Source organism: Anolis carolinensis, chromosome 3 (genome assembly GCF_035594765.1).
Source record: "Anolis carolinensis isolate JA03-04 chromosome 3, rAnoCar3.1.pri, whole genome shotgun sequence".
In the NCBI taxonomy this organism is placed as follows: domain Eukaryota; kingdom Metazoa; phylum Chordata; class Lepidosauria; order Squamata; family Dactyloidae; genus Anolis; species Anolis carolinensis.
This window is the reverse complement of record NC_085843.1, coordinates 185,670,066-185,695,740: the sequence shown is the minus strand read 5'-3', so window position 1 is coordinate 185,695,740 and position 25,675 is coordinate 185,670,066. Positions and strand designations below refer to the sequence as shown.

Genomic DNA, 25,675 nt, shown 5'->3' with positions numbered 1-25,675 from the left:
ACACTGCCCTTAAAGGACATCTGTGTGTTGCTAAACCTACACACTGCACATCTTGAACTGAACAAAAAACTTGATCTTGTTTCTTCCAACTGTAAGATCTAGGGCAGGGGTCCTCAAACTTTTTAAGCCAAGGACCAGTTCACAGTCCCTCAGACTGTTGGGGATCCAGACTAATCTGCACACTATGTTTCAGTTGATGCAGCTTAGTATTCCATTGGCTTTTGGTTGTTGCTTCAAATTTAGTTTGTTGTCTACTAATAAAAAAATAGATACTTACCAGATGCACAATGTTCAAGCCTGATGTCACCCTTCCTATATTTGTGCATTTTATTTTTCTGCCTAACTGCTAATTTGGCATGACTTCCTTTTGAGAAACCCATGCTAGCTTTGAATAATTACAATGTTCCTTTTTAAATGTGCACAGAGCTCGTTAATAATGTGTTCTAGAACCTTTCCAGGAATTGACATTACCTGACTGGTCAAAACTCATGTTCTCTTTTTTTGGCTTTTTAAAGAAAGGGATATCCCCCAGCCTTCCAAGACCTCGCCTGGTTCTGAGATTACACCTGTGTTTTTTTTTAGTATCTTTAGAGGCAGTTCCTCTGTACCTGGAGACTTGACTTTGTTTAGAGTGGCTAGTGATTTCTTTTTACACCTTTACTTACCTGAGATGGCAGCCCCCTCACTGCATTATCTGTTCTATTTTCATGTTGGAGCACTGTTTTCCCTTTTCTGCCTTATGCAAATCATTTGAAACATTTCAATAAATCTCTCACCCTTATGAAACTCCCAGACATCATGAATTCTCTTACCTTTGAGCATTTTTGGTCATATATCTCACACAGTATTTCCCTAAGTTGATTACATAATTCTTGAAATCTAGAGGGTACAGTAGAGTTTTGCTCATCCAACCTTTGTATTATCCAATGCAGTCTGCCTCTTAGTAGTCAATGTTTTTGTAGTCAGTGTTTCCAATACATTGTGATGTTTTGGTGCTAAATTTGTAAATACAGGAATTACTACATAACGTTACCGTGTACTGAACTGCTTTTTCTGTAGATTTGTTGTAAAATATGTTTTGGTGCTTAATTTGTAAAAACATAATGTAATTTGATGTTTAATAGGCTTTTCCTTAATACCTCATTATCATCCAACATTTTTGCTTATCCAACATTCTGCCAGACCATTTATGTTGGATAAGCGAGACTCTACTGTATATCTGTTTTCTTCTGTATAACAAATACCAAGAAAACTTGGTCACTCTCACCTAGAAAACATCCATCCTTTATTGGAAGGCATTTCTATAATGTTGTACAATAAGACAGTAGTATAAAAGTATGCACTTTTATATTAAAAATAGCAGGTTTCTAAGTACTCATGGTTTCTAACCAACACTGTGAACCTGTGGGTAATTCACTCTGTTACAGCAGGAGCAGCTAATGCAAATAAAACTCCTGTTGCTGATGTGCTGACTGCATCTTTATACATACACAGGTTTAAAGATTTTCAGATAATTTATTGTTGTTATAGTCTAAAGACCAAGATAAGAAAAAATGGGCTTTTCATTGGGCATTTAAACTATTTTGTCTTTACATCAATTTTTTCAATTGCAAAAGTTACGTTGAAATACATTTTTCATAGAACACACAGCTCAGACTACTTGATAGACCCAGACAATGATGGATCCATATGATAAAACATTTAATTCCACGAGGATATAAACATTATGCACGGAGATCTAAGAAAGTGGGGGGAGGGATCTCTGTGCGTTTTTGTATCATTTTACTGGAAAGACAAAATGAATTCACACATCACCTAACAAATATAACTATTTTATAGGTTTATTTGAAAAATACTTACAAAGACAAGTATGTCTGACTCTAAAATAGTTAGAGCAATTCTGTGTTTACAATGTTATATGTGCAGCTTTAACAGTCTTTGCAATTTATTCCACTGTTAGTCTGTTTTGAAAAGGTTAGAGAAGGCCTGGTTTATACTTGAGCTATGCCTTCTTTCCACTTTATTAGCATCTACAGTAGTCACCTGTGCCTAACATCTCAGTCGAAATAAAAATACACTTGCCTTATTAACCCATCAGCACTAACTGATTTTTAACTGTTTATCATCTAATAGGGAAAAAAAACTGAAAAATGAACAGCAGATTGGCATATGTGTCTACAAGTATGATTTTATATGATTTAGTCTTTGAAAATGCAGCATTTTGCTAACAAAGGAATTTTCCCCATCTATTTGTAAACCTTACCTTCCTTCTGTTATTAGGGAGCTTTCAACCATTTCCTTTGGAGAGAGGCCAAGAATGGAGATGCTGAGAAGTCTCATAAGACAGTGATTTGGTAATACAGAAACAGTAACACAAGTGCAATTAGTTTCCAATTATTTTATATATATATTATTAAAGACAAGGCTGGCAGAGAAACGGACTGAGGGAGAGCTTGCTGTCTTGTTATCAACTGCATTTCAGTCACAACAGTTCAGACAACTTGTTTCAAAGAGGAGCAACCATCTTTGAAAGCTGAGATATCCTCAGCCACTAGATTGTAAGGAGGCAGCAGCTGTATGAGCTATCACCTTTCGGTGCATCTCAGAAGTGGATGAATTAAGTTCCATCCATTGTGCATACTGGGAAAATTCTCCTTGCTCCAGGCTGTGGGATATAACTGTATTTCCTCCAGTCTTCATCTGGTGGCATATCTACCCTTCTAGGACCTGGAGCCTTGGCAGACTGGGGAGGTACAGGGCAACTCTGGAAGCAACCCATGTCTCTTGAAGCCCCAGGTGATACAAATAAAGTACTATGACCTATGTCAACGAGTGGCCTATGGTCAGTGGCACAAGCCTCTTCCTTTCCTTGCTGAAATGGCTGCTGGATGAAATGATCTTCTAATCCCTTGCTTTTCTGAGCAGCATTTCCCCAATGTTCAGCTTGTCTGCCTGGTAGTGTTGCTGTTTGTCTGGCAGTGTGACTCATCTGCGGCCAATGACCAGAGATGCTTGATGCTTCTTCAGTTCCTAAATGCGTACTAAGAAGAGTTTTCCGTCCTTGAGAAGACAAGCCCTGATGTTTGTAAACGAGGCTCCCATAGCTCAGTGCCAGACCTGGGTTGTCTTCACCTTGGAAAGTTTCACCCCTGTCAGGCACAGCCAGAATTTTTGGGATGTTCTTCTGATTTCCTGTGGAAAAAAACAGAATATAAATACTGTTTTCCCCCCCACTCCAAACTGATTGATAGACCTAACATATACCAGTGCTGTATCTAGGACCTTACTAGCAAAGCAATGTAAGTCCTTTTGTGTTATCACTAACATTTATGTTTAACACTGCACTACTATGTTTAGTCTTCCATTGTAGTAACAGGCCAAGATCACTACTGTAAAACTCATGAATATATTAATTGTGGCTGTGTTTAATCCACAATATGCAATTTACTTCTCTAGAACATATATCTGAACGTGACCAGGGACTACACAAACACAAAAGTGCTTGATGCTGAGAGACATGGCTATAATTCCTCCTGTCACAGGTAATCACCTGGATGATAGCATTGGCATGCTTGAGATAATTATATAGCAAGAGATTAACATTGGGTCATATTCTGAGCAATCTGTCTCTGCTTTGATGGATTTTGACCTTCCTAATTATCCCTTTTTTCATTTAAAATAATCTTCTAATCAACCAATCTCAAAGCAAATTTTAACAATTGCTTGTGATATATGCCAAAATCTCAACAAGGTTCAACCAAAACATTCCACCCAAAGTATTGTGTTTATTGCTCTGGGAAAGACAATGGCACACCTTGTGCTTTCAACATGGCAAGAATAAACTTTAGTCTTATTAGGATCATTATCCAGAGACGGCAGTTCTACTTTCCAGATACTAAGAAGGGATAAAGTATGACACTGATGGAGTGAAAATTGTGTTGACTTGTGGGGACAGCATTGTTTCTTTCCCTGTTAAGAGGCGCAGGACTGACTTGGAGTTCAAATCATACTGCAATTACCGTATTTTTCGCTTTATAAGACGCACTCCCCCCCCCCCAAATAGAGGGGAAAAGTCAGTGCGTCTTATAAACGCAATATGACCTCACGTGGACGGAGCTAGAGGGGTTGTGTGGTTACCTGGGGAGCGCGATCTCGCTGCTGCCGATGACAGTGTTGAAGAGCAGCAGCAGTAGCAGCAGCGCGATCCTGCTCCCCGGCCACCACTGTCACCACACGCCAACCTCTCCCCGCCCTGCCTGGCCGCCCGGGCTGGGCCCCCGAAGAGGAAGGCGGGGAGGAAGAGGAAGGGGAAGCGGAGGGGGTCTCTGTGGGGCAGCTGCCGCTCCATGGCTGCTTCCAGGAGGGAGGAGGGCTTCTGGGCCACCCCCTCCCCTCTCCCCATCCCGGCCAATCTTCCTCCTCCTCCCCAGTGACCTCATTGCTTCCTCGGGTCGCCTCCCTGGAAAAGCCTTGGCTGTCTTCCCTGCGGCCTGGACCGCATCCCTCCAGATGGGGAAGAGATCTATAGATTTCCTCTCCTCCTCCTCTTCTGCTTCCTCTTTTTCTTCTCCTTCTTCTACTTTTTCATCTGCCTTCTTCTTTCCCTCCTTCCTCTTTCTCTCCTTCATCTCTTCCCGTTCTTCCTCTCCTTCTCGTCACCTCCTCCTCATTCTTCCTTTCCTCCTCCTCCCTCTTCTCCTCATTCTTCCTCTTCTCCTTCCACTTATCTTTTCTTGTTTCCTCCTCTCCTCCTCCTTCTTTATCTCCTCCTCTTCTTCTCCTTTATCCCCACCTTCTTCCTCTTCTTCATCGCCTCCTCCTCCTCTTCTCCCCATTCTTCCTCTTATCCTGCCTTTTCTTCATCGCCTCCTCCTCCTCATTCCTCTTCCTCTTCTCCTTTGCCTCCTTCTCCTTTTCTTATTCTCTTCCCTCTTCTTCTTCTCCTTATCTTTCCTCTTCTTGTTTCCTCCTCCTTTTGTCTCCTCTTCCTCGCCTCCTCCTTCTTTTCTTACTCTCCTTACTCTTCTTCATCGCCTTTCTCATGTTCTCCTTCTTTCTCTACTCCTTTGTCTCCTCCTCTGAAAACTAGGTGCGTCTTATCATCAGGTGCGTCTTATAAAGCGAAAAATACGGTAATCTTTTACTCCCCTTTCTGCTTAAAACAATTCAGAATGGGATGCAGCATGGCATGGGGGATAAAATGGTGGAAATGGTAAATAATTCCTGATGTGCAGAAGTTGTAATTTGCTGTAGCAAAAGAGCAAGGAGCTGCACAAAGGTGAATAAATAGGCAAAGGGTCAACATATGGGAGGAAGAAAGCTTGTCTGAGGAGAAGGATTTGCCTTCTGAAATGGAAATGGTGTTACATCTTTATTTAGTCTCTCCTCACTTGAATGAAAAAAAAATACAATAAGGTATTTTCTATTAAACACAGTGGAGCTGACTTTTGTAGGATGAAGCTCCAAATTGGGAATGGGGAGGAAATAAGTACAGTTTATGCCAACTGAGAAACTCTTGAGAATATGTATCTACCTATTCTCAGTAATGCAATTTATAAAACCTATTAATTTAATAAATGGCACCAGAATACAAAAAGATTTAACAAGAATACAACAGATGAAAGAAATGAGCCTTCCCCTAAAATTCTGTCAGCATTTTGGTTGCGTAGTTACTAACTGGGCAAAGGGTCTGCTTCTGCCAGTGGTTACTGGCATACTCTCACACAGCCCACAACTGAACATCACATTAATAACACTTTGTGTTCCACTGTCTCCCAAAGGATTTGCACTTATTCTGAGTTTAGACTACACATCTGGATAATCAAATGATGCGGCACAGCCATTTTTTTAAAGAATGGTCCATAGTTTTTTGTCATCTACACAACCAAAGGTTTTACTATAATGTATTAAAATGAAATTTCTTCTGAAAGTCTTTGATGTGCTCCATTATCCAAAGTGTGCATACAATATGATCCTTTATGCCTCTTCCTTTTCAGTACCAAACTGGAGTAATTGGCATGTTTCACTCCATATATGGCAACATCTTTAGTTTAAAAGTTTGAGCATCACTTCACTTACATGGCTGATTAATAGAATGGTCTGATGGTTTACTGTAATCGTTGTTGTCACCCTTGGATTGGAAAGCATAGTGAGCATTTTCAATCTGTAGGCAATTACTTTGTTTTCTTTAAAATTGGCAGATTTTAGATATAATTTGAATCTTTCTTTGAAGCTTGAAATAGCTCTATTAGTAAGTCATCTGTTCCAAGTGATTTATTCCTCTTGAGTGTTTTGAGTACAGCTTCCATCTCACTTTCTAAAATTGTAACTTCATCTTTGGATGGTTTTTTCCTTGAAATAATCAGTCATCTTTCCCTCTCTTCACCCGCATATTGTTTCCATCTTTTTATTTCTTCTTAATTTGATTATGTTCTCCTCCTGGCCATATAGCATATCTAGTCTTAGTTTAATTTAAGACTATCACAGTATTCCACTGCAGTTTCCTTATTGTTGATAGTGATACAAATAGTGCTGAGCATTCTCAATATAACTCTCCAGTGAAATTGCACCAATTTCTCAATCTGGGTCCCATGATTGTGCTTTCATAAACATTTGTAACCAGGTCATCCTGCACTACTATTACCCATTAATTTATTTTTAAAACTTTTAGTACAATTGCAAAAGTCCAGCTTTAAAAAATAAAAAATACCAAATATAAATATAAAACCAAACCAAAACAAGTAGCTTGGGCATAATGAGGGGGAGAATCCCACCCTCTGATGTCACTTTATTGCTGGTATGTCAGCTCAGAAGTAGAAGGGACTCAAAACACCACTGTGCATGAAAGGAAGACTGGGATGGGAGGTATTGATGGGCTTTACCCATTAATAACTAGAAACGGAGAATCATGGGGGAGGGGGAGACGGTATACATACAGCATTGTGTGATAGGGCCGTCATGTTTGGTGTAGCTGCAGTGCTGGTTTGCTTGTCTTGTGAAATAAAGTCCTAAGTGTTCTTTATCATGTTCAATATTAGTAATTCATGGTCTGTGGCACAAGAAAATAGAGCTTCCTTATCTTTTGCTTCTAATTATATAGTCTATTTGATTTCAGTATTGGCCATCAGGTGACATCCATATATAGTCATTTTTTTCATTGTCTAAAAATGTATTTGTAATGGACAAACTAGTTGGCTTCTGCGTACAAGTCAATTTAACTATTGCTAAGTTAGTAAAGGATAAAGGATCGTTTTTCATTTTATATGTCCAGGTGTCAAGAAGTATGGTATGTGACAAAACAAACAGGGGAAAGAACACTTAATTCCACCTGATGGAAGAGATTGATTACATGATTACCATGATTACAGACAGGCATAGTCCAGACAGAAGTGCAACAATAGGAAAAAGAGCCACTTATTGAATCTCTCATGCAAAGACTCCAGTGATTACCTGATCCTCTATGTGTCTTGCCCACCATGCTAGGCACTGGTGCATCATGTGAGAGGTACTGTTGTTGGGTTGAAAAGTGTCGGGGATCAGAGGGTAACACAGGAGGAAAACTGTGAGGGAAAATGAGGGAAGTGGTGCTGGAAGAACGGTGTCTGGCTTCCACTGGCATTTTCCTTTCACTGGCCCCTTCCTTTTGGCAAAAGGAAAAAGGGAAACAGAACAGAAAATGATGGTTAAAACAATACTGGGATAAACTGGGCAAGCACAGAACTGGAGAAATAAGTGGGAGAGTGCAGAAACGAGAAACTTCGTAAGGTCTATCTGCTTACAAAGATGTTGTACAGGTGGACATATTTTCCAAAACATAAAAAGCCAAATATTAGTAAAAAGCAATTTGTTTTATTGCTATTTTAGTACAGATTTTTTCAAAATCTAAATACAACATAATATGCATTTAGGAATGGACATGAACAAAATAGCTGAAACCAGCCTTTAAAAGAAAGGTCTGTATCTAAAACTATACAATATGTGTTGAGACTTGTAAACTAATAGAACAGAGACCAAAGATGGATAAAGAATACCATATCTGGTACATAAAGAATGCACATTAACCTCCAAGTTAAATGAAGTACAGGAATTCTAAAGCACTGCTTCTTAAATTGTGTTGGAATCCTAAATGGGGTAGTAGAAAACTGAGCAACAGTAAAAGGTTTCTGAACATCACCCGGTGGCTCTTCTAAACATTTACACAAATTTGTTAGCTACAACTTGCACTGTTTTCAGCAAACTGCAGAAAATGCTTCAGCTGTACTTCATAAAAAGGGAAAATCAGCCTGTGTCACTTAACAAGCCTTGAAAATGCTTGTTTATTATCAATAAATGTTTGATTTTTATACACCTATATATCTGGGTCACATAAATATTGCTTGGGCGGAAAGGGGCCCTGAGTGGAAATAGTTTAAGAATCATCAATATATAGATGAGTGACTATGGCCAGGAAATGCTTGATGAACCTGTGTTGGTTTTGTTCCTTTCATTTAATTAAATTTTATTATGAAAACAAACATACAGGAATACACAACAGATTGTAATAAGTATCAGCAAACAGGAAAGGGTAAAGACATTTCATGTTTTGCTAGCCAAATGAAACAAAGTGTCTCTATACATGAACACCATTAAAACAATTATTATATTTATTAAAAGTGAAACCATTCTCTCAAATCCCTCTAAACTTTGTAATAGCCAAAAAAGCACCAACCATATAAAGGGGGGGGGGGTATTTGCAGGCTTGGAGGACTTCCAAAATGCACAGATTTGTTTTAAATTAGGAGAAAATCTAGCAATATTTCTCCTGAATTATGTTTTATATGTATGAGACCACACTTTCACATAAGTGATTACAGTACTGTGAGGAATTTTAATATCTTATTTAGACATACTGGACATTGAATGAAATGTATCACTTAATGACATTGAAACTAGTAATTTGGTTTTTTTTTTCTTGGCAAATATATCCAAGGTAATAACAGAAGAAAGAACCATTTTGCACACCAGTGTTGTATTCGTAAGAGTCTGAGAAGAAACAACAGGTTAAGGAATGACAAAAGGTGCATACATTTTATCTTCCATTAATTTTAATGTGGTGATCTCTGTTTTGCCAGGGTATTTCAAATTAAATAATAAATTTAATTCAATAAATTCAAAGGCAAGCATAGTTTGTGAGGACCAAGAGGGTCTCCTGGATAGCTGGCCGTGGTCTATAGAAACCCTATCCCAGGGTGGCCAGAATGATAATTCCCCATGATAATTGTTCCAGGAATACATTTCCCTTCTCATGGGTAGATTTCCTCTCACTTCCTGTTATCTCCATTCTTAACTATGAGTTGTATGTAATTCAGATGTCTGTAGCTTGGGGACTGCCTATATTGGAAAACTGTTGGTTTTTTGGTTTTTACTACAAGCCTAGAATTCCTCAACCAGTGACTATGCTATTTTAGGGGATTCTGAAAGTTGTTGCTTCCCCCAAGTAAGTTTTCAAACCTCTCTACTTAATACGTTTAGATCCCATATTGGAAGAAAGGATATGAAATAAATAAACGCACACACACACAGAGGTATACTAAAACTTAATTGTCTCACATACATATGAAATCAAAAGATTTCATGAACAAACCAAGCTATTAAAAGGTGTTTTCCTCCTTAAGCCTTAGCAACAAAACTGGGCGAATGAAGGAACATACAAAGAAAATACCGGCTCAGTTTTTGACACTTCTACTTACAAAACTGCGGGAAGAAACAAGTGTCTCTTCCTTATTTGTGACGACTGTCCCACTGAGACTGCGTGCAATGCGACGAAAGTTCTCTGCACTATACATTTCCTCTTCTGGCTCCTTGCCATAATTTGTGTATGGTACCTGAAAAGACATTGTCATATTCAGAAAGATATCTTCATGGAAAATTGGTATATGGTGTGGTCAGTCAATAATTCACTTGCCTAGTTTAGAAGCCATGTATAATGGCTATTAAGGTTGTAAAGTGAATGAATATGCAAAGAGGTGAACATGGAAATGACAGTGCCTGGAATTGTCCATTTTAGTTTCCTTTTTCTATGGTGTTTATATTGTCTACACATATATCTACCAATTTGAGGTAAAACATCATGCATCTGATGAAGTGAGCAATTTCCTTGAAAGTTTGGGCCAACCTTCTTCACCTTGGTGCTTTCCAGATGTTTTGGACTATGATCCTCATTAAATATGGCCATTGGTATATTGCTGAGGCTGAGAGCTATAGAACAAAGCACCAGGACACCAGATTGAGCAAAGCTGTCTTATGATATACTACATTTGACAGTCTCACGTCCCTTAAGATTTCATTCTTGTTTTCCCCTCAGAATCTAGAAATGTTACTAACTGAAGCAGATTTGTTATTCCCTCTTGATGTCTATATTATTCACTGTATATTCTGCATTTATACAGTGTTCAAAAGCTACTGAAAACCTTGATACTACATTATTGATACTAATGGCTAAACTCTGTGATAAAAACTACACTAAATGCTTTTGTCGTTATTAAATAATGCACCCATTACATTAGGCAGTGTGAAAGAACTGCCTCAAATGGAAAAGGTCACTCACGAGTATTGTTGATAGGGTGAGAGAAGGTAGAGCTTTCAGACTGAGAAGAGTGCATTGTTTAAGCTATATGATTACTCTCAAATAAGAGACTAATGCCAATCATACTATTGTACATGTGGTGAGAATTTACATGTTATTATTCAGTGGAAACTTAACACTACAACTATACACTTATTTGGAGAGTAAACAATGGTAATTATTTTTGATGGGACTGCACTGTAAATGAGATCGCTACATGTCTTAAGAATGAGAAAGAAGGTACTGATGACGAAAAGATGGAAGTGCCCTTAAAGCACTTGAGTTCAACAGAAAAAAATATGTATTTTGGACTCTCCTTTTCTCTGTTGGTTTTAATCAAATGGACTCCAATATCAAATCTTAAAAAAATATTTCCATATGTGAAAGTCTCTTCTGTCCTTTTTAGTTATGGGAATCACATCAAATTAGAAACTCTGCAGAGTTTCTAGGTAGAATCCACTGCACTGCTTATGAAAAGTAATTACTTTAGTAACTTCTCAAGACTGTTTATCTACTTAGAAAAACTGTAATCACAAATCTGTGACGTTAGGAATGTGCTTCTGAGTTTCTGTGAAAAAGGATTGTCAATAGCACCTATACCATCCCCTGAAGTCTGATTTCTACTGCGGCATGGAGAAGATTTAAATCAGAAGTAAACTGTTTTGCACAAGACACAATACTGCCTTTTATGCAAGTCCTCTGCTCTTGGCAGAATGTTAGAGAACTGTTTGTGTATTTCTGTTACTAGTGCTTCAGTTTGGAGGCTTGAAACAAGGAGATAATCCTTTCTTCTCCACAATGCAGTGCAAATGACAGACACGCCTACTTCACGTTTTGTTTAAAGAATCAGTTGTAGGGAGAAACAGAAATTATCTCATTTGCACTGAGTGATAGAAAAATAATGAGTGGGAGCTATTTCATGCTTTTTCTAATTATACCCCAAAATAGTACAATGGAAGGAGGACTATACTTTCCCTTGACTTGTCTGAAAAATTCAGTAAGGGATGGTGGAAGAAAGCAAAGGAGGAGCAGCAGGTTTCCTGAATTGTGAGGCTGCCCTGCCCACACGCCTCAGCCTCAGTTAGAGTGCCGCTCAGTCCCATTGGTCTCCATTAACCCACATTAGCCAAAAAGATCCGACTGCTGTGATCTGTACTGGCTAAGGCTTAGGCTGCCCCATGTCAGGCTCGTTTTCTTGGATTTGGCAACCAAATCCACCGAATCATCCAAATCTGGTACACAAAAACAAAATTGTGCACACACCTAACAGGTAGTCCACAAGTTACTAACATCTGACTTACAAACCATAGTTCAGAATTGGGCTGAAAAAACAGTAAGTGAGAGAAATCTATCCCTAGGAAGAAAAATTAACTCCTGAAAAAGTTTTCATGAGGAAAAGGTGTCTCAACTGAAGCTTTCTCACCAATCGTTGTTTCTACAAGCCAAATTTTTCAAAACCCAATGATCACAGGGACAGAAAGTGAGGTGAAATCTTCTGAACAGGGACACAGACAGCAAAACAAACTCCACTGAGATGTGAACCTCCTTATGCTATCCAAAGTGCTCTCTCTATTTATATCTATACAGTAGAGTCTCACTTATCCAAGCTTTGCTATCCAACATTCTGTATTATCCAGTGCAGTCTGCCTTTTAGTAGTCAATGTTTTTGTAGTCATTGTTTTCAATACATTGCAATGTTTTGGTGCTAAAGTCCTAAATACAGAAATTACTCCATAACGTTACCGTGTATTGAACTTCTTTTTCTATCAGTTTGTTGTAAAACATAACATTTTGGTTCTTAATTTGTAAAATCATTATGTAATTTGATGTTTAATAGGCTTTTTCTTAATTCCTCGTTATTATTCCAACATTTTCGCTTATCCAATGTTCTGCCGGCCTGTTTATGTTGGATAAGTGAGACTCTACTGTATACATCTCTTGCTGGATTTAACACTTTAAAATGTACCTGTTCCAACTTACATACAAATTCAACTTAAGAATAAACCTACAGAACCTATCTTGTTCATAACCTGAGGATTGCCTGTATGTTGGAGATCCATAATATAGCACAAGGGGAAGAAATCTTGGTGTCTTGGGTTTGAGGCCTGTCCATGGGGTTATTTGGAGTGCTGATTCAGAAAATTGCATTGGATAGACTGCATCTTTTGTAGTTTCTTATGATATAGTTATCATGCTTTTCTATGGGCAAGCAAATGGAAACTGGGATGTGGCATTTGTTCTGTATCTCAAAAAAAAAAAAAAGCAGATAAGAGGAAAATTGTGTCATTTTTGGAATCAGCAAGTCAAAATAAACATAGCTAACATTTGAGGCACTAAAACGTGTGTTGGCCAGAGATCAGAGTGAGTTGTACATTTTAAATAAGTCAATTATAGCCATGGGTGAAGGATTGGGATAGGTAATCATACAACGATCATACTCTATTCCCTAAATTATTCTCTCTCTGAAATTGTTGTAAGCAATACAAACATCCAAAAAGACAATGATGTGGCCTGCCATGAAAGCGAACCCCCCCCCCCCCCCCGCCAACGCTGCTCTAATATAATCTTTCTGCATATTCTTACCTTAGAGAATGGAGATATAGCAGTTCCATAAAGGCTTCGCTCTATTTCTGCTGTTGGGGTTTTTGACAATCCAATGTAAGTTGAACTGTGTATCCTTCTTGTAGGTAGATTTGCAGATGCTGTAGTAAAGAGTACGTGGGGGGAGCAGAGGCAAACCAAAATTGTAAATATGAATCTGGGAAACATCTGAAGTTTTTTTCTGCTAGTTTACAGTGACCAGAACAAAAGCCTAAATTCTGTGAGGTAGTGAAAACAACAGAAAGTTCCACAACTAGTTCAATAAATTTGGATCTAACATTTAATATTCAAAACAAGTTATATGATACTAAATTTAACGACACTATTTACTTCTGCTGTACATAATGAGTTTAGTTACATTAATATCAGCTAAAATATTTATATCTTCATAACTGAATACTTCTCATAGTTGGTCCTTCAGTTTCAGGTCAAGACTCCCACAATCCTGATTTTCATTTATTAATTCATTGCTTTGTTTTGTTTAAATTATCTCCGTGATAAAAACTACACTAAATGATTTTGTTATTATTAAATAGATACAGTGCTAGCCACAATAATGTACCCAATAGGTAAATAACCCATTATAGGAAAAGTGAAATTGATTGCTGGGACTAGAAAAGCAGTTAAAACAGTTATCTTTTTGCTGGCTTGCAAAAATTTTACTACTCAAGTAGGCCTTCCATAAATAGTTGAGTGATACAGACAAGAGATTTTCAATTCATGAAGTAAATTTAATATTTTAATTTTACCTGCTATTACTGAAGCATTTTCAAGTGTTTAAAATATTATGTCTATTTAAATTGGCGTTTAAAAATGTTGGAATTGGCCTTATGTTGGCACCAGTTCTGATGCTCTGGCATGCAAATAAAAATACATGGGTTCTAGCAAAAGAGAATTCTGGGTATTGGAAGGCATGTGATTGTCTGCATGAGAATACGAGAGGGAGAACCTTAATTGAGTACCATAGCATTCAGGTACATATGGATGAGGCTGCACAAGAAGTCTGGTTTCATAAAAAAAAAATAGGAACAACTTTCTAGTGAAATAAATGTCAGTGTGGTTTGTGTAGCCCCTCAGCCAACAAAAAATAATCAGATGGAAATGACAAAAATACATAGAAAATTGGCATCAATTCACACAAACACACACACACCAAATTTATAAATAGGAATTTCCCTCAAAGCTGCAAAACTTTAAGGACATTGGCTTTAAGTCTGAATGTAACAAGGTACTAAGTACTTCAATCAATGAATAATTACGAAGTACTTGAAAATTAATACTAGTCAAGGTCTACGTGGCATTAAAAATATGTCTATATATATAACATTAACAATAATTTTACCTTTTGTGCCTAACAGATGCGAGGAGTTATCCAGTCTTCCCAACACAGGTTGGCTTGTCTCAGGTGCTTGTAAACTAGCCTGATACAAAGATTCCAGCTCAGATATCTCCAGCTCGGTGTCTCGATTCCACTGTGGGTGCTTCTGAATTAGATCTCCAGAAATGACTTGATTGGACACAGACGACAAGCTAGTATTCTTGCAATCCACTTGAGAGCTATAATACTTTTTAATATTGTTTGCCCAGCAGTCCACTGGCATAGATGCAACAGAATCAGCTGGATTTCTGTCATTCACCTGTCTCACTTCTCTCTCATGACTGAGTCTTCCCGGATAGAAATAAGGATCCACAGAATATCGTTCTGCTCTGTGACACAGTTCTTTGTTTTGTGAATCAGAATTCTTAGAAAGCGTATTGTGAGTGCCAAAACCTTCAGAACTCAATTCATCCCTAGAACTCAGACATGAGTTCACCTTTTCAGCAGACCATATTCCGTTCTCTTGTTTAACAACTGGTTGCCTAAAACCAAGGAATGGAGGACAACTGTAGGCTTCCTGAAGTAACCTTGGATCATTCTGATTGTGACAGGTTGGCACTTTCTTGTCTTTCCTGTAAGTGCATTCCTTCTGGGAGATCCCCTGCAGCTGCTGAAACTGTTCTGCAAGTGAGCGAACGCGCCCCTTGGTACACATTGTCTCAGACTTCAGAGAATCCCCATTTACAAATTCTTCCAGTGGGAGATGTAAGCTCTTATCACTATTTGCTTTAAGGAACCTATTAGTAGATGGTAATGGATCTGAAGGATAATGTGGCAAAGGAGAATGAGAAGCCAGTGTTACGGCATGATTAGCCTCTTGCTGAGCAGCACTAGGCCATTCTGATAAGCTTGATGGTTTGAAGCATGGATTATGTAGGCCATTTTTGTCAGATGATACCTGTACTGAATGTGAAGATGGGAAGAGTGTAGGCAAAGATCCAGAGCTTACCATGTTAAATTTAACTTTGTGATATGGTGTGAGAGAAGCTGTTACATTACGTACTTCTTCAAGTTTACTGTTTTTGCTGTAGTCCTTATCCTCTTCTAAATTAATGGAAGAGACTCCCTGAAGCTTCACATCACAATGCATTTCATTCTCATTTTGAATGGATCTATCACCTACCCTATGCATACAGGAAAAAGGGAGTGCTTGCTCAATTATTCCATCAGAAGCTGTTGGAAAGTTCAGCGAAGTCTCGTGAGAGGGGCTGCTTTCAGAAGGGGATGGGCAAAATGATTTTGCATGTGATGAATACATTTCATGATGGGAAACAGTAGGATGGAAGTAAGAATTGGACCCAGGTTCTGCTTCTTTGCTGGGTTCCAGTGCTATCTTCTGGTTCAGCAATACTTGGAGCGGGACAGTCTGTTCACTGAAACATATATAAAACCACAGTCAATTATTGGTGCTTCCTAATAGGAAAACAATCCTAAGATCAATTGGAAACCATTCTATTTTACCTTTTACAATGCATGTGATGAATTCATCCTCTGCCAGGATTGTTTTGTTTTGGTAAGTCTGGGTGGGGATGGGGAGAAAGATTGCCAATCAAGGTTTAATTCTGGATTTAGGGATATGATCTACAATGATATGATGAAATTATTCACAGGGTTGATTTCAAAATGCCTATGTTCCAAAACGGAAATATTTCAAAAGCAAATGTAGTATAAAAGTTTCAATGTGATGTTTTTTTCATCCACCAAAAGGAGGGTTCCGATTAAAATAAGAGGAAATTATTAAATCTGAAGAATATTTGAGAGCTGGTGTCTTTTTTTGTGGGAAGGAAAAGATGGAATCTAAAGAAAAGAGAAATTCAACTTGCAGGCCTCTTTTCATATTCACCTCCTAAGTGCTAGGAGAATGCTGGAACAGGCAAATTTTTGCACCAAACTTGCCAGTTTTTTTTCTAAAGTTCTAAGATTTCAATTTACAATGTACTTGGGAAATAACCAATTTTCTTTTGAAAGTCATATCAGAGGTGTCAAACTTGTGGCCCTCCAGATGTTTGGGCCTCCAACTCCCAGAAGCCTTAGTCAGCTTGTCCAATGGACAGGAATTCTTGGAGCTGTAGTCCAAAATACCTAGAGGACCACAAATTTGACACCACTGCTCTATATTCTCTTTCTTTATAAATGTCCTGTTTACTATAAACAGTGGTGTTCTAAGATATAGCTAATGGTGAAGAAAATTTGAATACCATCATCTTTTCAGTTATAGGCCAAACACCAGATTTTGCTCATACATTTATTTTTATTTGGAATCTGATCATAAACTATTCAAACTATAGAACAGGAAATAACCCCTCTAGCATAACAAGGAAGTTACATGTCAGAGATCAATGCAGAAAAATTTAAGAGCTTTCTTTTCTTTTTAAGAATTGCCTCTGAACTCAGAAATAAAGCAGGGTCAAGCCTTGTTGGTAGTTAGAAGAGAGACTACCAGGGAATATCAGGTACTGTAGGCTAACATTCAGAGGAAGACAATGGCAAATGTTCTCTGAATAAACGTTACCAAGAAAATCTTCTGTTAAGTCAGAGTTACACTAAGTAAGAGCTGACTTAAAGGCACATATCAAGAAAATCACAAAGGAATCCATTTTCACTAAATACTAGTTTAGAAACAGGCAGAGTATTCTTTCTGTGTGTGTTTTAATAAATTAACTGTGTGCTCTATTTGGGAGTGAAACAAAAATGTAAAAATAAGTTTGCTACTAGACAAGTTCTCTTTCCTGGCCCAGTGCTTGCAAGTAATGTACTGCTAATTTGTTAGTGCTGAGGAATACGTTGAAGCATTTCTTTTTATCGCATTAAAATTTTGCAAATAACAAAAGCAGGAAATCCTTTCTTTGTATATACAGATTTTGTTTGGTCTTAAGCACAAGAATGGGTTTTAAGAATCATATCATAAACTAATTGAATGGAAGGGCTGGAATTAGCTTGGTGTACTATGTTTTTGTTTTCAAGCATCCGTCTTTTAAAATAATGTAGACATATTTTTAATGATACAGAAAATGTGATTACATCAGCAAACCAGAACTATTTTACTTAAAGATCTTCCCAGGTAGCTGTACTGTTTATAGCTGTTACTACTCAATTGTTAGAGCGAGCCATGCTGCCATTCTCCAAGCTCTCAGCACTTCAATATGGAAACAGGTGATTTTCCTTCTGCTATTGCCTGCATTAAAGTACCTTGTGTGCTCCTTGTGATTAAATACCACAGACAGTTACTAGCTGATACATAGTATTTCTGGTAATGAATGACATTCACCCTACATAATCCATTTTGGAACAAAAATGCTGATGTAGTCCCAACAATTTTTACAGAAAATTATTTGCAAACTGACAAGATCAGTTGTCTCTTAGTGTATGCAGGAGGCTGGTTTGAGGACTCTCTATGAATACCAAAATCTGTGGATGATCAAGTTCCTTATACAAATCTGTAGTAAAACTGCAGCTGTTGTTGAAATGAGATGGGACAATATCAGGGATAGCTCTCTGTGACTGTATTTGAGCATACCAGGCACCCACCACCCTTCTTGTTGTACTGTTCACTCCTGCATTACTCCAAGAATGTCTTCCACAAAATACCCAATGTCCATTCAAGCTTTGAAGAGGGTGGGATTATGACACGTGTGGGAAATTTAGTGTAGTGCTTGGAGCTTAGCAATTTTAAAAACTCATTTTCAATCTAGTTGGTTGAATCCACTGGTACACGACCTGCAGAAATGGGGGGAATAACTGTACGGCCTTCCCTGCAGCATTCTCCAACTGCCGTGTTTACTTTTGTGAGTTGAAGAGGCAGTTTTTGGTATATAGATTTTTCATTTCAAGCATTAAAGTGTACACTCCCCTGCCCATTGCTCTTGTCCGATAAATAGTTCCCACTTCCAACTTCCTGATGCCCCATTATATAGAGAAGATGCATACAATTGATTATGTCCCACATTCTGAATGGTCTGCATTATTTTGCAGACTAGAACATCTCATCTGAAGAGGTTCACAAAACTTTAAGGACATGAATTAAATACGTAATTTCACACAAACAAGGGACCATATCGCTCACTTTTTCTTTCCAGATCAGGCCCAATTCAGATCTGGACACACTGCAATATTTTCAGTCTACCTTGTAGAATGGGCCATGTTGCCCCCCCGTGATGGGTGGCAGGTGGGCGGCGGCTGTGCTGGCTGCTGTTGCTGCATGCGATCCTGGAGACTCCGCTCTTTTCGGATACAGATTTGCAGCTTCTTATCGATTAGAGATCTGCTGTGAGTGCTAGAGCTGGCATCATGCATGGCAAGTCTTAGTTTAGCTAAAAAGCAAAAGAAAACATAGCAGAAACAAAAACAAAACTAGGGGAGAGGGAGAAACACAAAAGATGCACAAAAACATAAAAAAGGAACATGCAAATACTGCCACAAAAGAGTTCACAAGGATGCATCCGTTCTCATTAATGCACATTCAGGTTAGCTATGTGTCCAAACAGGTTAATTAGAAATAAAGCATTAAGAAATGGGAAAGTTGTAATTACCATATTTTTAGGAAACTTGCTATTCTTTGTGACATGGGTCACTCTAATTCTTTAGCCCAAATAGTGTTGCCATATTCTCTATAGTAAAAAAAATCTTGTCAGGGTATGAGACCCAAGATGTAGCCAGTTGGGACACTTGCTAGTTAAGCCTTTATGAAGTCTGTACTATTGTCTTTTGAAATCCACAACAACAGACTTCTACAAAGGAGTACTTAGACCCTTCAAAGGCATGACATTATAAATCCAGTTTGTCTGCAACCTTGCTAACCAGCAAGAAAGGAATGAAGGGTAGGGAGGGTGAGTCAGCCAATCAAAAATATAAAAGTATTAAAATAAAGAAATGCAGCAGCACATATTCCCAAAAGTCACAGCACAATTTTAAACTTTTCAAAACACTATTTCATTGTCTTCCCTGTCTTCCTAAAATGTAAATCAGTACAGCATATGGGCTCTGTTTTCCTGAATGAACAACCAAATATCTGCTGTACTATATGAATTAATACCTCTTAATAAACCAGTCTCTGAACTTGGAAAATTATGAGTAAAGGGTCAAAAATACTGGAGGAAATATAATCTAGCAAAAAGAACAACTGGTATCAACAGAAATACAGCTGCCTCTCTTTCTATTGCCTTTATGCAAAAGGAGCTCAAGTAACAAAAATAATTGGAGAAATGCTGAAACAACTTTCTAGGAATGATGGTGCTCAATAAAAATGATGCTTTCAAACACTTTAAAGATCAAAATACACACTGTGAGTTTGTGTGACCAATTAATTATATTACCTTTTGTGATATTAGATATTAGTAAACTGTAAAAAGCGCAGTGAGCTGAAGCAATTAATTACTTACATATAGCTTCATTACAGAGAGCCAAAGCTGCAGCACAGTCTCCCCTCTGCTCTTGATGCAGTGACTCTTCAAAGATTGACTCTGCCTCTTGCACAGACCTCTCAAAGCCATCAGTCCTCCCTGTAAAGGGCAGCACTCTTCATTTTCATTGTCATTCTTTTCAGGGTTCTCCCTTCGCTTAAGCCAAAAATCCTCCCAAACACAGAGCAATTCAACATTTCATATAGTGGACCCCAAGTCCTGAAGCCAAGTTCTCTGCAGCCCATGTGCAGCAAATACAGGGAACTTAGGAGTTAAATGCAGAGATATACAGAGATATACAAGTTTCTATAGAGTGAGGGTATCCACAAGGGTGAAAATGAATGTGCTGAATGAGTGTGTAGACATGGGAAGAAACAGGAAAAGAGCTAACTATCAAGATGGAGGTTCAACTCATTTAGTTGTGGATGAAGTTATTCTCCTTCCAAATAATCAAGTTCATAGTTCAGGAGGTATTGTTTAGATTTTTTTTTCATGTCAGGAGCGACTTGAGAAACTGCAAGTCACTTCTGGTGTGAGAGAATTGGCCATCTGCAAGGACATTGCCCAGGGGACGCCCTGATGTTTTGATGTTTTTACCATAATGGGAGGCTTTTCTCATCTTCCCACATGGGGAGCTGGAGCTGACAGAGGGAGCTCATCTGCGCTCTCCCCGGATTTGAACTGGCAACCTTCTGGTTAGCAACCCAACCTTCAAGTCAGCAATCCTGCCGGCACAAGGGTTTAATTCATTGCACCACCGGGGGCTCCACTGTTTAGAGATGGGAAGCAATAAAGTTAAATGTCCAAGTGAAATCTGTAACACAGATTGATTTTATATTGGTCAAGGCTGCTGTACAAACTGTGACCTCTTCTAATTCAATATTTCCTTTCCACTTTCCATTGTCATCTATGACCTGGTAACATCCAAACTAAATTAATGCAATATGCATGGGATTGCTTCAGAATAAATGACAGGTGATATAAGTGTGATTGCAAGTATAAAATGACATATGAATTTAAGAAAAGTTCCATTAGCTCTTTTCTCCTTTTCAGATGATATCTGAATTTCTGGTCTAAAATTTTGAATTATTTGTTTCATATTTGGCTTGGGTAGCTGAAAGTTATCCTCCCTCGATATTACCCTATATTGCAATCTTCTTCAGAGGGCCTCCTCAGGGACTCCAGTCGTCAGAAGCAAATAATGACAAGGGGAAAACTCCTGCAGTAGTGGGGAAATAAACTTATTTCCTTAGCAGACTTATATTCTGCTTTTTAAGTTAAAAATTACAAACACAGGGAGCTTTTCACTTAGTTTTGAAAGCAACTTATATCATTTATAAAATGCAATGAATTGGAGGCAGGTTTGGGGGGGTTACTAAGATAATAGTTTGTTTTTTGCTCTATTGTGTGTAGTTTTAATCTCTTCAAGTTCTTTAAATTGTTTCAAAGCCATTTCATGGCTGAATTAAAGAATTATCTCTCAAATATTTCCACAAAAGAAAAACCTCCTCACATCAATGAGTAAAATGGATTCGAGCATATAACTTGTGACCTAAAGATCTGAGGATAAAAGACCTTCCTCATTCAATTATAATTTTTCATAGGGCATTAGAATACTGTGAACATTTATCTTTATCAAGGCTATTTCAGGGAAGGGAACATTCTCAAAAAACCTCTTTCAGGAAGAAAAACAGATCTTAGAATAATAGGTCTCAAAAAACATGCTATAACTAAAGCACAATAACGTGACTCTGCAAGGTTGGGGGGGGGGGGGGAGCCCAGACACACTACAGTTCAGGCAGGACTGAAATGCCTTCAACAAAGTAAGGAGTATTGGTCATTGTTTCTGAAGACAGGCTGAAGCAGAGCACAGAACACAATTCTGGATCCTGACGATGGAGCAGATTTTCAAGAAAGGAGCTGTTATCTCAATAAGAGTCTTCCAGCAACAAAAGAGTTAGGCAGGCTGATCAACTCAGATCTATCCTTATGGGTTATTAGGTTTGGCTTCTTAAAGGGCTCATGCTCCTTTGTGGAATTGTACACTTTGTTGTAACTGGGAGAAAGAATGGCCAATTGTGCTTTAAGATAATTCCAAGGGCTGTTATTTCAAGGGCATGACAAGGGGGAGGGGAGCACAACTTCAAAATGTCCCAAATTACATTTTAAGAAGAAATAGGTGAGCGCAAACCGCAAGGGTATGTGTTGATAATGAAAAATGGGATGGGTTTAGCCTAAATGCCCTGATCTTGATCATACTTGGTTGCAGTGTAAGGTGTCTTGGGAATCCACTGTGACTGAAAGCCATGATAAAATCAAATCAATCATGGCATTACCCCACCCCCAACATACACACTATGCTTGAAGAAAGAACAACTACTACAGAAGATATCTAGGCTACTAAATACTGTTAGCAGAAAACCAGGAGCATTTTGTAATTCACACATTCACACGCCGTTACATTCCCAATATACAGAGCAGGCAAACTCAATCTTACGAATCCTGCGAATATCCTGCCGACACATTACCCTGGTTTTGAAGCTCATCCAGGTCCATGAACCTGCTAGGATGAGGATTAAAGCCCACTGATGCCTCCAGTTCCTTTTCCTGCTTTCTTCGAAGTTCTTGTTCTTGGGCCCTTCTTGCTACTTCTTCTTGCAATTCGTCTAGTTCACTTTTGGAAGAGACAAGTATCTCCTCACCTTTGGTATGGGAGAAAAAGGTTTGGTGAACAAAATTACATGATTTTGCCCTGTATGAGGCCAGTTTTCTTAAATCCAATATAGCTAATAGAAAGTTTATACCAAGCAACTGTACAAAAAAAAACCCCTAATTGATAAGAGGAAAGTATATTTTTATAGCCACACCACACCAATTCCATGTCTTCTGGGTGTACAATTGTTCAGCCATGATTAGTGTCTGTGTATAAATAGTTGATATTTTCTATTATCATTCTAACTCATTTTCTAATTTTTGTTTCTTTTATTCTGGAAAAGCTACATGGGCAGGAGGTTTATGGCAGAGGATTCCAATGTTAACCAAACTGTATTAATAGATTAGACCTCTTCATTGTGTATCAGGCTGTTTGTCATGTAACTTAATTAAAGGATGTGGTTTGTTGCAGGAGTCATAATCTAAACTCCTATCATTCCGTATAATTATTATGTCGGTCCCTGTACTGGTTAAATGCCATGTCTTTGGTGAGGCTCATTAAAAAGAAATTCACAGGAGGAAAATTTGAGCTTTCTCCAGAGATCAACGTAGGAACATTCTTTTGCCTTGAAACATAGCAGAAGGTGGAATGAAGGATCATTTTCTACAACACTTTGCATCCAAAAGAAACAATATCTAAAGATGCATGATGTATCATACAGTGCTTTATAAAGACTGAGGCTGCTTTATATGTATCTAAAACCCCTTGACAGATTATTGAGGCAGCTGTTTTCTCTCCAGAGGAAGTAAGTCATTATTCCTCCAGGAAGGTCCAGGTCTCTGAACTCAATAAAATAACTGTGGTCTCGATGCCTTATAATGGATGGTGCCAATAAGGGAATCAGATTTACTGTGTGTTCCTTACCCGTCTGAATAAAACCAGTGCTTTTAGAAATTCAAATTATGCTTGGAGTGGGTTGGACTGGATCACCACATGCTACAATGCTCCTGCTGCCAAAATCTGACAGTGTTATGTCTTAAATCCAACTATTAACCACAAGATGATCATGCAGACCAAATCAACAGAAAGTCAGGAAACCAACACTTTTATAGATTCCAAAAATTCAGTAAACCTCTGGAGTAAAATATAGTGACACAGTACAGCCGACTGAAAATGTCACAAATATTTTCTGGGATGAGGTGGTACGACTGAACTTCAGGAATTGTCACAGTGAGGAGAGGACAGGCCTGTTCTCTGCTGCATTAGGAGGCAGGACTAGGTCTCATGGTTTAAAGTTACAGCAGGGCGGATTCTGATTGAACATTAGAAGAAATGTCTTGACAGTAAGAGTGATTCAGCAAAGGAGTCAGCTGCTTAGAGATGTGGTGCAGTCTTCTCTGAAAATCTTCAAAAAGAAGCTGAACAGCTCCCTTCTGGAAAAGTTTTAGTTAGAGATCCCGTATTGAGCAGGAAACTGGACTTGATGGCCCGGGGACCCTTTCCAATCTTGTGATTCTGTGCCCATTCTCCTTTAATCAGAACACTGACAGCTTCATAGACAGCAGGGAAGGATTGCTTGTGTCATAAAATGATTTACTTTTATTTACCATTAAGTCTTTGACAAAAACAGAAAAAATAAATATGCTTCCATGCTGCTCACTATCACTTTTGCAGCTAATATTACTATTTCCTGAATTCTGAACTATGTCTAGTTAAACATTTTAAAAAGATTTTTGATATTTGGTAATATAACTTCTGGTAGGTCTGGCAACTAAGTACAGTAGAGTCTCACTTATCCAACACTCACTTATCCAATGTTCTGGATTATCCAACGCATTTTTGTCATCAATATATCGTGATATTTTGGTGCTAAATTTGTAAATACAGTAATTACTACATAGCATTAATGTGTAATGAACTACTTTTTCTGTCAAATTTGTTGTATTACATGATGTTTTGGTGCTTAATTTGTAAAATCATAACCTATTTTGATGTTTAATAGGCTTTTTCTTAATCTCTCCTTATTATCCAACATATTCGCTTATCCAACATTCTGCTGGCCCGTTTATGTTGGATAAGTGAGATTCTACTGTAATAGCAAAACATAAACCAGCATAAAGAAAACTGTTGTCTGGGAAACTGGTATGTCATTTTCTCAGTGTTGTAAAACAGCAGATCCGTATCTGGACAATGTCTTCAGACCTTTCAAAGCTTAAGTCCTCAATTTTCCCTTACATAATTTTACCCGTGAATAGGCAAGAGTAATTACTGGTGTAATGTATTTGTGAGATGTATTCAGTTTGCAATATGGTCTTACGGTCTGCTTCCCAGGCAAGACTTGATATTTTCACAGAAAACATTTATTATTACAATGCATGATGAAACACCTGCATAAAACACTGTTTCAGCTTCAAGTCCCAAATTGGAAGTATTTGGGAATGGAAACAACATCTTACCATTACCAATGGAGTGCTTATTCTTTGCCCAGCAAGTACCAGTTGAGGCAGACTCTACCTCCAAAATGCTGCTGCTATGTGATTTAGGTATGTTCCGCCAGGCAGGAACAAAAGCTCCAGTTCGTTTCATATAAGACTCTCTTTAAAAGTAAGGAAAACAAAATTATTTTAACAAGAAATCAATACAGGAATTATTCCTTCATTTTTCTTGAAAGTCACATTATGTGGGGCCAGTATATATTTAATGTTATTAACACTTTTAAGTGATTAGGGCTTTTTGCAGTCTCTCTGTTTTTGGAACTATTCATCAGATTTAATCATTAATTAACATTTTATACAGACACCCTATTTGTTGATAAGAAATACTAATCTCATTTTGATTGATTATAGTTTTGAAACTAGCATATGATCATTTGTATGGAGATTCAGCAAAACAGCACAGTAGAACATGATCACAACAATGTTTCAGCTGAATACTGGTTTGGTAATTGAATTATTTAGCTATCCTGGAGTAATCCTAAGATTTTAAAAATAAACTACATTCTAACATACAGCCAGTTTGATTTGTAGAACACGAATCCCATG

General features: G+C 38.0%; 1 protein-coding gene across 10 annotated transcripts in view; it reads right to left on the bottom strand.

The window, feature by feature from the left end:
• Positions 1–1,823: 1,823 nt before the first annotated feature.
• Positions 1,824–25,675, bottom strand: part of usp54 (ubiquitin specific peptidase 54) — a 107,405-nt gene continuing 83,553 nt past the window's right edge. For 3 of the 10 annotated variants that reach the window (XM_008114244.3, XM_008114243.3, XM_008114245.3), the window contains exons 15-23: positions 25,091–25,230; positions 22,510–22,683; positions 19,961–20,080; positions 18,706–18,892; positions 14,547–15,955; positions 13,187–13,305; positions 9,729–9,863; positions 7,450–7,639; positions 1,824–3,192 (exon numbers count right to left, since the gene is read on the bottom strand). In XM_008114244.3, the coding sequence (XP_008112451.2) occupies positions 2,618–3,192; positions 7,450–7,639; positions 9,729–9,863; positions 13,187–13,305; positions 14,547–15,955; positions 18,706–18,892; positions 19,961–20,080; positions 22,510–22,683; positions 25,091–25,230 (3,049 nt within the window). In that variant the 3' untranslated portion in view covers positions 1,824–2,617. Of the gene's footprint in view, positions 3,193–7,449; positions 7,640–9,728; positions 9,864–13,186; positions 13,306–14,546; positions 16,102–18,705; positions 18,893–19,960; positions 20,081–22,509; positions 22,684–25,090; positions 25,231–25,675 lie in introns of those variants that run through there. The other 7 variants (XM_062975881.1, XM_062975883.1, XM_062975882.1 and 4 more) reach the window with 7 other exon arrangements.